Source organism: Geotrypetes seraphini, chromosome 2, assembly GCF_902459505.1.
Source record: "Geotrypetes seraphini chromosome 2, aGeoSer1.1, whole genome shotgun sequence".
In the NCBI taxonomy this organism is placed as follows: Eukaryota; Metazoa; Chordata; class Amphibia; order Gymnophiona; family Dermophiidae; genus Geotrypetes; species Geotrypetes seraphini.
The window spans coordinates 472,842,134-472,858,004 of record NC_047085.1 but is presented as its reverse complement, the minus strand read 5'-3'; the positions used below and the strand labels follow the sequence as shown (position 1 = coordinate 472,858,004).

Genomic DNA, 15,871 nt, shown 5'->3' with positions numbered 1-15,871 from the left:
GTATTACAAGCATAGTTAACATAGCATGGCATAGAATTATATATACAAGCATTCTGCTTTATTTTCTATGCTGCTCCAATGTTATGGAAGGCCTTACCGGTCTCTTTGTATCTTGAGCTTTCACATGTTAAAAGTTCAAGTCTGCACTGAAGACCTACTTATTCAGGCAAGCCTTTTGGGAGAGAGCAGGACGTGCTCTGGTGGCCAGGGATTGTCCCACTCCAGTGCCTGATTGATGTGTTTCGATTGGTACCATGTATGCCTGCCTACTTTGTTAAGACTTCCTGCTTGACTGCATTTTTCCTACTTAATTAACTTTCTATTTAAGATTGGAGTTCCTTTCTATTTCTTTTTTTATTTGTACATTGCCTTATGTTTCAGGAAAGGCATTAAACCATGTTCACTGCTCCAGACTGTAAGCTCTATAGACAAGCACAGAGGGGTCAACTGCATTCAAAACATTTGTTGTGCTTTTGTACTTAGCAGGGATGAACCTGGGCAGGTTACATCGGTGTTTCTCAACTTCTTCAAGCCAAGTACCCCCTAAGTCTAACAAATATCAACAGAGTACCCCCGCCCAAGCTCCATCCCTGACCCCACCTACATAATAATAGTACTAATTGTAATGCAATTTCTTCCATTCGTTTTTCATATGTAATTTATTTCTTATATACCGCTACATCCGTTAGGTTCTAAGCGGTTTACAGAAAATATACATTAAGATTAGAAATAAGAAAGGTACTTGAAAAATTCCCTTACTGTCCCGAAGGCTCACAATCTAACTAAAGTACCTGGAGGGTAATAGAGAAGTGAAAAGTAGAGTTAGAGGAAAAATAAGAATAAAATAAACATTTTAACAAGACAGCATTGATCTAAATACTTTGGAAGGTAGAAGAGAGGAGAGAAAGGAATAGAAGCAGAAGGGGGAGCCGTTGAACAGTAGAATTCTGGAGAAATTTAAATGATAGAAATAGAACAAAACAAAGACAAAAGGCAAAACAATAGATAAGATTAAAGAGAAATCATAAGCTGGAAAGAAAAATAAAATAAAACTTTGTCTTCAATCCACGGTTTCAGCGTGATATACACACAATATAATCTTAATACATAATGATAACCACAAAATTTAAAAAACACAAAGTACACTGTACGCAGAGAAAATGTTAATTATCATTTATATTTGGGCTTTTTTTTCAAAGAGGTCAAGATGACTTTTAAATATGCAATGTCACCTCAGTAACAACTACACTTCTCCCTCCGTATTCGCAGTTTCAGCAATCACGGTTTCAATTATTTGCAGTTTTTAGCTTGCTGGCTCCTCTCCCCAAATTACGTCAGCTTGCATAGAGAAATCGCTGATTCCAAGCGTTTACAGAGAAAATTGCTGATTCCCGGCACTTTCTTCACTGTGTTTTGCCTCTCCTTCAGGAACAGGCCAGGTCTCCCACCATGTTATTCACGGTTTCACCATATTCACGATGGTTTTTAATAGAAAACAGCAAACAACACATGAAAAAGTTATTTGCGGGTTTTCTGTATTCGCTGTGATAGGGGTCTGCTAATCCCCTATCACAGTGAATACGAAGGGAGAAGTATATAGAAAAATAGACAACATAGTGCAAAATATAGTCAGCAGATATAAATTCTCAAAACGGACACATTTCTATCACTAAATTGAAAATAAGATCTTCCTTCTGACTGTGCATCCAATATTTCTTTCTGCCTCCTGCATGCTTCCTCTCCTGTGGACCTCATTCCCTTCCCTAACCAACGTCTCTCTCTGTCCCTCCACGAGTCCAACTTTTCTTCCTCCACCCCTATTGGCAACATTTCTCTCTCTCTCACACTGTCCATCTGTCCCTTGCTACAAAGGGAGTGGGAAGAGAGAGAGAGAGATCCAGGGTGCATCTCTCCTACCCCTTTTACTGCCACATCCAATATTTCTCCCTCTCTCATCCTCCGGATCATGTGTAGCATTTTTCACCACCACCTACCAGCCCCATGCCCATTTCTCCTTATATCATCCATCTCCAGCACAATGCCACATCTCTCCCTCCATTACTATGTCCAACATTCCTCCCCCTTGCATCCCCTTCAATCTTTCCCTCTGTTCCTACTCTACCACCATATCCAACATTTCTCCTTCTCATCCTTCTATTCCCTATGCATCTCTACCTCACTCCTCTCCGTCAATGCCCAATTTTCCTCTTTCTTCCTTTCCCCATGTGCACCATCTCTTTCCCTCACAAATATACCCAACAATTCCCTCCCTCCCGCCTATGTCCCAAGTTAGTGCCCCCTTCCTCCCTCCCTTCTGTGTCCCACGTTCATACCCCTCCCTTCATTCTGTGTCCCGAGTTCATGCTCCCCACCCTGCCTTCTAGCCTTTGCCTCAAATTCATTTCACTCCCATGTCATACCAGGGCAGCGCATAGTAATTTTAAGCAATTCAACATACTTTTTTCTAACTTTTTCCATCCATCTAATCCAACCAATTTCTGTTTTTATCCCACAGTTTTTACTTGTTATGTTTCATTTTTTAACGAACTGTAAACCGAGTCGAACTCCTTAGGGAGTAGATTCGGTATTTAAAATGAAGATTAGATTAGATGATAAGTGTGGCAGGAGGCACCAAAAGCCGTTGCAAGCCATGCTACCATGCTTCTCTGATGCAACTTTCTGGGAGGGAGGGAAGGAGAGAGGGACATGGTTGCAAGACAGCTTTCAGGGTCAGTGGAGGAAGCCTGCATGCATTGCACATGTTGCTTGCAACCCAGGAAAGTTTAGAAAACAACTGGAAGAGGAGGGCCGTCATGGGGGCAGAGGTACGTACAGTGTGAGATGCAATGATGGACCTGTAGCTGCTGAGAAGGGAAAGGCAAAGAAGGGGAGCAAAGCCCAGCAAGAAATAGGGAAGATGGAGAAGGCATTTTCTAGAGTATTTTCATTACAACTGTAGCTTCATGTAATACAATTAACTTAAGATTAGGGCTGTACCAAATATTTGTATTCAATTCAATCCAGCTCTGAATAGAGTCCCAAATATATTATTCAGATTTGGCTGTAACAGTGATTTAAATTCCCATACGAATAACCCAGGGCTCTACTTGCTAAATCCAACTGAAATAAACACTTCATCTCCAATTTCACGTTGCTTCTTTTATTATTTGTTATATTAATATTCAATGCCCTTTATTTGTATTCAGCCGAATAATATTTTTCATTATTCGTATGCAGTCAAATAGTAAAATATGCTAAATTAAGAGCATAAGAGTTGCCATATTGGGACAGACCGAAGGTCCTTCAAGTCCAGTATCCTATTTCCAACAGTAGCCAACACAAGTTACAAGTACCTGGCAAGATCCCAAGGAGAAAACAGATTTTATTCCAAGGTCAAGCAGCAGAAGCAGTGGATTTCTCCAAGCTATCTCAATAATGGCTTGTAGACTTTTAGGAAATTATACAAACCTTTTTTAAACTCTGCAAGGCTAACTGCTTTCACCATATTCTCTGGCAAACAAATTCCAGAATTTCATTACATGTTGAGTGAAGACATATTTTCTCCGGTTTGCTTTAAATCTACCACTTAGTAGCTTCATCTCATACCTCATACAAGGGGGTGCTGAAAAAGTTCTCAGCCCAGCCAACTTCCTAAATTCTGAACGTTATTTTGCAAATGTAGCTGAAGAGAGTGTTATTTTATTTTGCAGTGTCAATTTGCAGAATCATAATGCCGTGTTGACACTGTTTCAGATTATTGATTGAACCATGTCAACAAAAAGTGTGGAACTCTGAGCCGTCATGAAGTTTCTATTCCTGCAGAAGAAATCTCCAAAAGAAATCCATAAATGTATGATGCAGACATTGAGGGGAAGATTCTCTAATGTTCATGGTAAAATCCTAAATAAATTAAACTGACTCGAGTGGTGTATACGATCAGAATCACACACTATAAATTAAGCTTCCATTAAGCTGTCACCATCTTGATGTTAACTGAAAATCATTGACAAAATATAGCAGTAGAAAGCTTGGAATGCCTAAAGTTTGGCCCTGAAGCAGCGGACTAGAATACCACTCCGCAGAACGCTGGCCGCGTCGGCATTTTCAAAAATCAAGCACTGTTTTAAGTTAAGTAATACTTTTAGTCACTTTTTTCAGTTGAACCGAGTAGGGCATGAGAACTTGAAGAAAAGTTTGAAAAAAAGTTTAAAAAGATAAATAATTGAAAGTATGAGAATTTACAATAATTGAGTAAAACAAAGTATAAGTAAACGGGTTTTTGGCCAATGACTGGAGCAAGGAGCATTAAAACTACGCTGACCAACTCAGTCTGTGACATTATGACTGTGCGTAGCCTCCATTTCTGAGGCCTTTTCCTGTATAAAAGTGAATGTTTGTTTTGTGCACTTCTCTGGAAGAGTGGAAGCTTAATTTATAGTGTGTGATTCTCATGGAAAAATCCAACAGGCCGCTATAGCGGCCACTGTTGTAGCGATTTCAAAAAGGAAAGTCCTTCTTAAAAAACATAAACATTCAAATGAAGTTTGCGGAGGGTTGCTAAATTTGCAAATACTGATCGCTGGTGATAGTGATTGGCATAAGCACAGAATACAGCCACAAATTTTTTTTAAAAAAAAACCACCAAAAAAACCCCCAAAAAAACACCAAATCGAAGATCAGCAGGAGGGATGCCCACTCCCTCCCACCATGGTGCAACCCACCCGACACACTCCCCCCCGGCAGCAGGAGAGATGCCCACTCCCTCCTGCCACCAAGCGGCCCACCTGACACCACCCCGGCAGGAGGGATGCCCACTCCCTCCCGCCACCAAGCAACCCACTCAACACATACACCCCCGGCAGCAGGAGGGAAGTCCACTCCCTCCCACTACCGGGAGGGGTGTGAGTCAGGTGGGTTGCTTGACGGTGGTAGTAGGAGGGACACCCATTCCCTCCCGCCGCTGCTATCAAACAACTCACCTGACACACACACACCCTCAGCAGCATGAAAGATGCCCACTCCTTCATCCCATCCCCCCTACCTTGTTCACTAAAGCCGGCCAGAGGGATGTCTATTCCCTCCAGCCAGCAGGCCTGCCTCTTCAAAATGATGGGCCTTCCCTTCCCCAGTGCATCCTGATTGGCCCAAACACCTAAGGCCTCTCCCATAGTTAGGGGAGGGGTGTCGGGTACTGTGCGTGTGTGTCTGGGGGTTGCTTGAAGCTAGTGGTGGGAGAGAGTGTGCATCACTCCCGCTGATGGGGGGGAAGGAGGTGTGGGAAGGGGATGCTTGACAGTAGCAGGAGGGAGTGGGCATCCCTTCCTGCTGCCGGGGGGGGGGGGGAGGGGGACAAGTCTGGTGAATTGCTTGATGGTGGGAGGGAGCAGGCATCCCTCCCGCTACCAGGGGTTTGCATGTCACTTGAGTTGCTTGACAGCGGCGGCGGGAGGGAGTGGGCATTGCTCTTGCCAGGGGTGTCAGGGGGAGGGGGCAAAATTTTCTGGCAGGTCAGAGATGTCTTACTTTCCTGTCAATATGTGAGTCAATCAGCGCTCAGGCACTGACCAGAAAGTAAGGCTACGACAGCTCAGACCTCCAAGAAAAGTTTGTCCACAAATGTAGGACAACGAGGTTAGGGAATCACCCGGCAATAACAGAGAATCGTCTGGAGTGCTTGTTTAAATATTAATGACCTCACTGTAATACATTTGCGTGGCAGAGTCAAAGACTGCCAAGAAGCTTGGAAAAGACCACGGTGAGCTCTTTTGAGAATTGGCCGGTAGAATATTACCTACTTTAAACCAGCTGGAAAGGTTTAGCAACCATCGTTAAAGGCTCAGTGAGTATCTTCCCCTGAGTGACAAATGCCCTTCATACCCCACAGTGAAAAAGTGGAGATTTTGAGACTGAAGATGCAGCAAGGTCTGGGGGGGCCTCAAACAGTGTCAACTCTTGAAATTGTTGACCCATGTCCATGACCTGATTTTGGCAGATCGGCAAAAACAATTGCTGAGACACTAGAGATAGCCAGGGAATGTGTTGGGTGTATACTGTAATCCATGAGCAGCTGGGCAAGCAAAAGCCATCAGCTAAGTGGGTGCCCAAATGTTTGAATGCTGATGAGAAATAACATCGAGTGGACACTTCCAAGTTGATTTTGCAGCATGTTCAGTGAGCTGGTGCCAGACTATTTACTGTTAATGAAACATGGTTACACCAGTATGATCCTAAGACAAAACGACAGTCCATGTAATGGCAGCACGCAGGTTCTCCAAGGCCAAGGAAATTCAAGGCCCAAGTCATGGGCAAAGTGTTTTGGGATCAGGAAGGAATTGTATTGACTGACTTATCTTTCAAGGGACCAAACAGTTAATGCAAAATAGTACTGCAACTTGCTGTGCCAATTAAAGGAGGCATTGGGGGAAAAAAATGAATGTGAGAGAAGCTGCAGAAAGGAGTTTCCTTTTTGCAAAAAAAAAAAAAAAAAAAAAATGCACCTGCTCACAAGGTTGGCAAAACAATGGATGTTTTGACGCAGTTGGGGTTTCAGTGCATAGACCATTCACCCTACTTAGCAGATCTTGCTCCAACTAACTATTTTCTGTTTCCAAACCTTAAAAAGAGTTTGAAAGGGTGACAATTTTCATTTCAGTGACCAGACATCAGAGTAGTTTTTGGAAGGGTTACAGAAACTTCAGACATGATGTGTCGTAGTTACCGGATGCTAGGGTCCACTTTCAGGGTCAGCGCTCAAGAAAAATATCTGGGTGTCATCGAGGACAATACACTGAAACCTTCCGCCCAATGTGAGGCGTTGGCCAAGAAAGCAAACAAGATGCTAGGAATTATTAGAAAAGGGATGGTAAACAAGACTAAGAATGCTATAAGGCCTCTATATCACTCAATGGAGTGACATCACCTTGAGTATTGAGGTCAGTTCTGGTCTCCTTATCTCAAAAAAGATACAGCAGCACTAGGAAAGATTCAAAGAAGAGCAACAAAGATGATAAAGGGGTTGGAACTCCTGTCGTATGAGGAAAAACTAAAAAGGTTAGGGCTCTTCAGCTTGGAAAAGAGATGGCTGAGGAGAAATATGGTTGAAATTGTCTACAAAACCCTGAGTGGAGTAGAAAGGGTACAAGTGGATCGATTTTTCACTCCGTCAAAAATTATAAATACTAGGGGAACACTTGAAGTTACTTTTAAAACCAATGGGAGGAAATATTTTTTCACTCAGAGAATAGTTAAGCTCTGGAATGCGTTGGCAGAGGATGTGCTGAGAGCAGTTAATGTACCTGATTTTAAAAAAAGGTTTAGATAAGTTCCTGGAGGAAAAGTCCATAGTCTGCTGTTGAGTCAGACATGGGGGGAAGCCACTGCTTGCCCTGGATCGGTGGCATGGAAAACAAAGCATATGAAACACAACTGCAAGTGATAAGTCAAGTCACTGCATGAAGTCATCAAACCAGCTCTCAAATCATTCCCTCTGCCAAATCGTTGGGAACTAAGCAGACTAAGTGGAAAGTAATTTCTCCTTTCTCAGTTAAGTTTGTAAATGAAAATATCTTTGAGATTTTCTACCCAGACCCTCTTACAAATATGTTGATTCAAAGGGGTCACTATCTTTCCCCTCTTCTAAATCATCCCTCAGCAACAGAATACAACCTTAAAAAAGCCACCCTATACATCGATCACAGAGAAGGCTCACTTAAAAGGCAGAATAAAATATAGTCTCATTTTCTTGTACCATTCATTTAGCAAATGAAGCACATACAAGGACTCCTTGTCTCTGTCCTCTTCCTGCTCCCAAACTCATAAGGTTTATGAAAGAGATAAAACTTAATCTTTTCGAGAATAATCTCCATCATGTCAGATCACAGACTATATCCTCCCACCCTGGCCCCAAATAAAACAGAGTGAAAGTTGCATGTCTGAAGGAAAAGCACAGTGAGATAAAATCCATTCTGGAGTCAATCCAAGAGCTTAAGACACAGTTCTGTTCAAAATAAATTGCATTTCTTCTCAAAAGAGAAAATTAATAATCTAGAATATATATAAAAAAAGAAAAACTCAGCATTACATCATTTATCTCTATCAATAGTGGTGAGTACAAAACTAATTATTCTGTGTTTAAGAATGGTCAATAGCAGGGGATTAGAAAACCCAAATGATCCAGAGAGCACGCAGGACGTATGCCAAGCTCTGAAATGGCCAGAGGAAGCTTTATTTACCTGGAAAGCTTTCCAGTACATAGGAAGATCCACAGCCATAGTAAATGACGGCAGAGAAAGACCTGCATGGTCCACACAGTCTGCCCAGAAAAGTGGCTAGGGGCGTACCTGCTGCTCTATGCAAGCTACCCTTCCCCCTTTGTTGATAGGGTTGTAACTGTTGTCCCATGCATGTTACCCACCCCCTCTGTGTTCTTTCCTTTTTTGTAAGAGTCAGAAATGTTTTACTTAAGTGGAAATGTGCTTTCAGCGAGAGGCTGCTTCCTGGACAGCTGGGAATTTCTGAGAAGCACACACTTTGGCCCTGATTCTGCAAAGTGCATCCCAATTTTAGGCAGCTGTAGGCGTCCTACTGCTGTCTAATCAGCCAATCGGGATGCACGTTTTTTAAAAAAATGCTCCCCAGGTGCCTCCAGGAACCTAGGGAGGCCCGCAAGACCGCCTAAGCTCGCCTAAGGACCTTAGGCGAACCTAGGCGGCCCTATGCATCTCCCTAGTAGAGGAAGAGACGCTTACATTGTAAGTAGACACGGCCGCTATACTTATCGTGGCAAGAGATCTCCCTGCCGCGATAAGTTTGGCGGCGGCAGCTGCCTGTCCGATCTCTGGTAGGAGGGTTCCCAACCCCTTCTGCCGGAATACCAACCCCTTCTGCCGGAATACCACCCCCTGACATTCCCGATCGCCGGCAGGAGGGTGCCCAGCCCTACCTGCCGGAACACCGCCCCCCCCCCCAACCCCGACATTCCCGATCGCTGGCAGGAGGATGCCCAACCCCTCCTGCTTTAACACCGATCCCTGACATTCCCGATCACTGGCAGGAGGGTGCCCAACTCCTCCTGCTGGAATGCCACTCCCCCCCGACATTCCCAATCGCCGGCGATCAGACAAGCAGCCGCGGCTGCTACACTTATCACGAGGCAAGATTTCCATTGACTAAATCCATGTTGGCTGTGTCTCATTAATCCATGGTTATGTATATGCCATGTAATTTTGTTCTTCATAATAAACTCTACTAGTTTACCCAGCACCGATGTTAGGCTCACTGGTTTATAATTTCTCAGACTATTACTTAAACTGAGTAAATGTACTGCTACCGAAGTATTGTTCGGCTCACATGCACTCAACACATCCACTCAAACCACAAACTGAACAAAAAACTAAGTGGAGAAAAACAGACCTCAAAAATCAATTGGAGCTCCTATCATCATAAGTCTATAAAAAAAAATGCCACTTAACATATATACAGTACTCCCCACGAAATTCATGGGGCTTCCGTTCCAGGAACCCCCATGAATTTAGAAAAACCACAAATTACGTTTTTTAGGCAGGGGAGACAGGAGAGGGCAGCTGGAGAGGGCAGCCAGCACGCCGGCGAGTGAAGGAAATCACTCGCTGTATGCTCCGACCGCCTCTTCCTGTACTAAAATTGGGTCTTACCAATCAGGAGCTGCTTTGACACGCAGCTCCTGATTGCTGAGGTCCAACTTTAGTACAGGATGTGTGTGTGTGTGTTGGGGGGGGGGGGAGTCCTTCAGCGCATCATTGTAACTATATTCCTCTCTCTCTCCCATCCTATCTAAATGGAATTTCTGAACCTCTTGCCTCCCTCTCCTCTATTATAGTTATATGTATTATGTAAACCACTTTAGACGGCTTCCATTAGATATAGAGTGGTATATCAAATTATTTAATAAATTTGAAACTTACCTCCAGACAGATAATCGATCCTTTATGTCCTCTGAATACTTTCAGTTGATCTCCTGTCACTACGTTCCACCTGCGAATGGTATAATCCATGCTGCCAGAAAACAGTTCTTTGCTTGGCACATCCAGGACCAGGCAAAGGATTGCCCCCGAGTGCCCACGCAGCGTCCGATAGCAGCACCCACTGGACACGTCCCAGACCTTCACAGTACAATCTGTACTGCCTGTCACAAGGAACTCACGGTTTTGCTGCCCTTCCGGCTCGCATTCGTCGAGCACATCCTGAACAGAAAAGTGGGCCAAGGCCAAGATGCAATTCCGATGTCCCCGGAACTCCTGAACGGGCAGGTCTGTCTCTGTACTCCAGCAGCGTGCAGTCCTGTCATAAGATCCACTAAAGAGGTACTCCCGAGCCACCAGGATCCTGTGTAGTATAAATAGTCATATAATCTGTTATATTTATTTTCTATTTTTGTCCCATTTGTAGCCAGCCTTACTCATAACTCATTTTGGTCTTACTTGCTTTGGCGCCAACTCTAGCAATAAGTGTGTTCAACACTGTTCTGGAGTCTCCAAGGATCTTAAAATTAGGGCCCGATATTCAGTCCATTCAGTCAACCCAGTAATTACATGCATTACAATCTCATGGTTAAATTTTGCTATTTTTGGGCCATAGACCTCAGAGGTCCACCCAGTACTGTCCCTAGGTTCTAACTACTGGAGTTGCCGTTGTAGCTCACTCCAGCCTATCCAAACCATCTCCTTAGTGAGATTCAGTGTGAAAGTTTGCCTATTTATATTCTAATTAGAGATCCTCTGAGTTCATCCAACGCTTTATTGAATTCCGTCACTGTTATCCTCTCCACTGCCTCCCTCAAGAGGGCATTCCAGTAGCCTCTCTCCGTAAAAAAGAATTTCCTAACAATATTCTTGAAGTATCACCCCCTCAACCTCAATTTATGTCTAGTTTTATCAATTTTCCTTCTCTGGAAAAGATTTAGTTCTATATGATACCTTTGAAATAATAAAGAACTGAGCACCTAAAATTTAGATCCCTAAATATATATGTTATTTTTAGCCAAACTTAGGACCTAGCCTAAGTTTTCAGCTGAAAAATCAATTCTAAACTCCTAACATTTTTCCTGCCCTAAATCCTCCCTTTTTGCCACCTACATTTCATGCTTCTAAATTTACTAATTTAATAAAAATTTAGGCACAACCCTAGTAAATTTTCAAAGAGGCCAATTTAGGTCCACAACTCTCAAAGGAGCCCTTTTACTAAGCTGTGTTAGGTGTCCTAAGGTATTTGCCAAAATTATCACATATTAATCCACAGGATTAAAATATATAAACAGTGGAACCTTGGTTTATGAGCATAATTCGTCCCAGAAGCATGCTCGTAAACCAAATTGCTCATATATCAAAGCGAGTTTCCCCATAGGAAGTAAGGGAAACTTGCTTTGACTTGTTCCACCTCCTCCTCCCATCCCCACCCGAGGCTACCGTCACTGCTCCATCACCCCCCCCCCCACCATTCAAACCGGCATCGCATCACCCCTCCTCCCCCCGCGAAAACCGCATCACACCCTCGTGCTGGAAGCAGCATCCACCCGCCTGCCCACCCAAACAAGCTCCTTACCCCATCTGCTGCATGCCAGTGCCATTTAAGGAAAGATCCCACCTTTTGCCTGGGCTAGGCCTTGAGCATCTGCGCATGCTCAAAGCATTCTAGCTCTCGTTCTCTCCGAGATGCTCAAGGCCCACATACACACACACACATATATACTTTTGTGGGGGAAGGGTGTGTCAGAAGGCAGAGAGAGGTATTCCTGCACTAACCAGTTAGCGCATCCACATTAGCCTGTGTTAACTAGTTAGCGCAGGAATACCAGGTAAGCCCTTATCTACAAAACAAGTGGCATTAAGTGCACGAGATAATTTTTTTTTTTTTTAATGGCTATCCGCTAATGGCAACATTAGCACATGGCCATTAAAACAAAAGATAATCAGCCACCTTACAGCCAAAATAGAAATGGTTTTAACATGCTGGAAAAGCTCATGTAAGGGCACACTAAGGTCACTTTTTACCTTAGCTTATTAAAAACACCCCAAAGTTAGGCACATAAATCCATTAAATACTGGTCTTTTTTTTAAATGTATGCAATATAATACCAACTGCAAGCAGTACATACCATGCCTTAAGAAAAATTGCCAAAAATATAAGTAGAAAATCCAAATACGTTTACATGCAATATTTATAGAAAACCTCAAAATGGAGAATAAAAAGGGGGACTGCCACTGAAGGGGGAAGCCTAGGTCCCTCACTTTGGGCTCAGGCCTCCTTCAAGCTTGAGGCACTAAATTTGCTGCTGGAGCTCTATCTATGCTGCTTGAGCAGCAGGAAGTCGGCAGGGTGCTCAGTCTCCACTGCCAGCACTTCTGCACATGCTCAGTTCATACATTAAACTGAGCATGTTCGGAAGTGTTGACATCAGAGGCTAGAGCACCTGCTGGTTTCCTCACTGCTCAGGCAGAACAGTTGAAGGTTCCAGCTGTGAAATCTCTTCAGCTGACAAGACTTGAGCATCCCCGCCAGCAGATATGATGCAGCAGCTAAGGGGATGGAAGGGAAAATGTATGCCTCTCCCCCATCCACTCCCCCGGGCCCCTCTAAAATTAAGTTCTGGCAACACCCCCAGACGGATGATTGTAAACTCCCATTCCTAACTTAAGTATTATCAGTAGTGAGATCATATTTTATCACTTGTCTGTCACTATAGAAGAGATCGCTATAGGTACCAAACAGTTCTAACATCAAGCAAACACTGCAAATGTGATGGACTTACAAACATAATTGCAAGAAAAATGAAGAAATAAAAGTCACACCAAGAGAGAAAATCTGCCAAGATTTACCCCCCAAAAGTTTTATATCTAGCCCGAGTTTCTCTAGACAAATCAGGAAAAATCATAAATAAAATCACAAAAGAATTCAACATTGTAGAAAAAGTCTCAATATCCAGTTTCTGTCTGGCTCTAAAGCAAAAGGTGGTAATTAGAGTTGATTTAGCCACAATAACAGTTTGTTATTTCCAGGAATTCATCTAAATCAAATGATTCATCTGTTATTTTAGCATTCTCCCCAGAGACTTCTACTTTCTAAACTCCACACAATAGGTTCCAGGGGGGGGGAGTGCAGCACAGTGGTTAAAGCTGCAGCCTCAGCACCCCGAGGTTGTGGGTTCAAATCCACACTGCTCCTTCTGACCCTGAGCAGGTCATTTAATTCCCCCATTGCCCCCAGGTACATTAGATAGTGAGGGAAAATGCTTGAGTACTTGAATAAATTTGTGTTCTGAGCTCCCATGGGAGAATAGCATAGAAAATTGAATTTAAAAAATACAAAAAACAGTTGGAGGGGGGACAACAGTCTCCTCAGCAATTTGAAGTACCTCATGAAAATACTTAATAGGAGGGAAGTTGATAATTCTTGAAAAAAACTTTAAATTCAAACTTCTGTTAATCAGTCAATTTCTGATGGACAAAGGCTTTATTTATTAAATGAGAACCTGGCATTCTTTAACTCTTCCTATAGCTTTTTCCACATTATCTATTCTCCTGCTATGTTCATCTAGAAACTCCTCCTGTTACTTTGCCTGAGCTTGCTCATATCCAGAGATTTTCATTCCCTTATCCATATGCAATATCACAGACTGTTCCAACTCACCAGTTGCTTCCCATACATCACCCAAAATGGATACCCTTGATCCCAATGGCCTCATTAGGTTTTTCTATCATTGTTAAATTTATCCTTGTGGCCTCTCCAGATGACTCACCAGCACCTGATTAGATTTCTTCCTTGATCTGCACAAGCTGAGGTTCTAGGAGGAACTGCAATATCTGCCAAAGCAACCATCCTGCCTTCACCACGATTTGTGTTAACAGCCCCTTCCACATCTGTACGCCAAAATGTGGTTCTAACGCTTCTGTACCTCCAGGCCCAGACAGAGCCTGGTGACGATCTGGGCTCAGCAAGACATCACAAACACTATGAGCCTGCTCTCCGGATGCAAGACCATATATTGCATACCACTGGAAGCAGAGTTCACAACCCTTCCAACTTGCTTCTTTCTACATCTTCTCCCTGGATTACCGTCTTTTTATCTTATGCTGCTGCAAACGCTGAAGAAACTTGAATTTTCACAGTATGAATTATCAAATGGTGAATCAGAATCAGATTCTCAGCAGTTTTATGTATGGTTGAAGATGGTAATCTAGTCAATATTTACAATGACAAATTTTAAATGGGCAAAAACTTTAATTTTAAGATATCTGCTACTCAATGGCCACGGATTTGGTCTTGAAGGATGAAATGTACAGCGTCAGCATCTATGAGACAGACTTGGTTTTTTCTGTTATATAGAATTTTCTGGACCCCTGTTTGTTTGCAAAAGTTAGATAGTTCTAAGTCTAATAGATACTGGCACTGTCATCTTGATATAGGGACACTGGATCATCTGCTGTTCTATTGTCCCTTGATACTTAAATTTTGGAGATCCATATGCGGTCAAATCAATATGATATTAGAAGTCCCATTGTCATTGTCGTACGATGTAGTGTTGTTTAGAACATTATTAATGCCCAAGAGTCCAATCAATGCAAATAAGAATAGATTACTTCTCATTATGACAGGAGTTGCTATGCATCTAATCACGAAAAACTGGAAAAATTGGGACATGTTAAAATTGCAACTTTTGGTGCTACATATATAAGTTTGAACGTATGAATTCATTACAATTGGGACACTATAATAAATTCAAAGAGATTTGGGGGTCCATTAACAAAATTTTGTAAGACTTGATCATTAGTATTTCCCTTTGATTTTTGAATGAGTGATATGCACATCCAGGAAGGGTGGGTGGGAGGGTGCAGGTGGGGGGGGTGTTGTGTACTTATATCATTTTATTGTAATGAGTGCTGTTTATTGTATGAATTATTTGTTAATCTGTTGCACTTTAGGTTGGCTTTTTAAAATGAATAAAGATTTATTTAAAAAAAAAAAAAAAAATTAAACAACAAAAAAAAAATGGACAAAAAACACACCCATTTACAAGAGACTCTACTTTTATTACATTTAAAGGCACATTATAGATAGAAATAAACAAATCAAAATTTAAACATCCAGGTTGGAATGTCATGCTTCATTAGTACGAGTATTTCAGAACAGGATCTGATTGCGCAGAGCATGCTCTGAAATACATCCAGGAGCCCAAGCCCTCCTGCCCTCGATGCAAGGATCCCCCCGAACCCCTGAACGCCCCCACCCCCACCGACCCGCGACCCCCCCACCGACCACACAACACCCCCACCCCCACCCCCCGTACCTTCAAAAACGTTGGTCAGACAGACAGGTGCCAAGCCTGTCCGTCCAAAAGGCCAGCCATCCATTGAATGGCTGGCCTTAGGACCTGATTGGCCCAGACGGCTCAAATCCTGTCCCAAGGTGGGGCCTGAGACACCTGGGCCATCCGGAATAGGCCCAGTAGGCTTAAGCCCCTCCTGTGTCCCTTAGACCTATTCTGGTTGGCCCAGGCATCTCAGGCCCCACCTGTGGGCGGGATTTGAGCCGCCTGGACCAATCAGGTCCTAAGGCCAGCCATTCAACTGATGGCTGGCCTGTTGGACGGATGGGCTTGGCACCCGTCCGTCCGATCGTTTTTGAAGGTACGGGGAGGGGGGTGGGGGTGTCGTGGGGTCAGCAAGGGGGAGGGGGGTCGCCGGTCAGCGATCTGGAGTTTGGGGGGGCCCTTGCGTCAAGGGCAGGAGGGCTTGGGCTCCCTCCTGCCCCGATAGTGTTGGGGAGTTTAGGGGTGCCGCGGGTTAAGAAAGCTTTGGTTCCCTCTTGCCCCGATAGTGTCAGGCAGTTTGGAGGTGCC

General features: G+C 43.4%; 1 protein-coding gene across 5 annotated transcripts in view; it reads right to left on the bottom strand.

The window, feature by feature from the left end:
- The window catches only part of WDR86 (WD repeat domain 86), a 63,099-nt gene that overhangs the window by 25,891 nt on the left and 21,337 nt on the right, over positions 1 to 15,871 (bottom strand). For all 5 annotated transcript variants that reach the window (XM_033931689.1, XM_033931691.1, XM_033931692.1 and 2 more), the window contains exon 4: positions 9,942 to 10,362. In XM_033931689.1, coding sequence (XP_033787580.1) covers positions 9,942 to 10,362 — 421 coding nt within the window. The remainder of the gene's footprint in view (positions 1 to 9,941; positions 10,363 to 15,871) is intronic.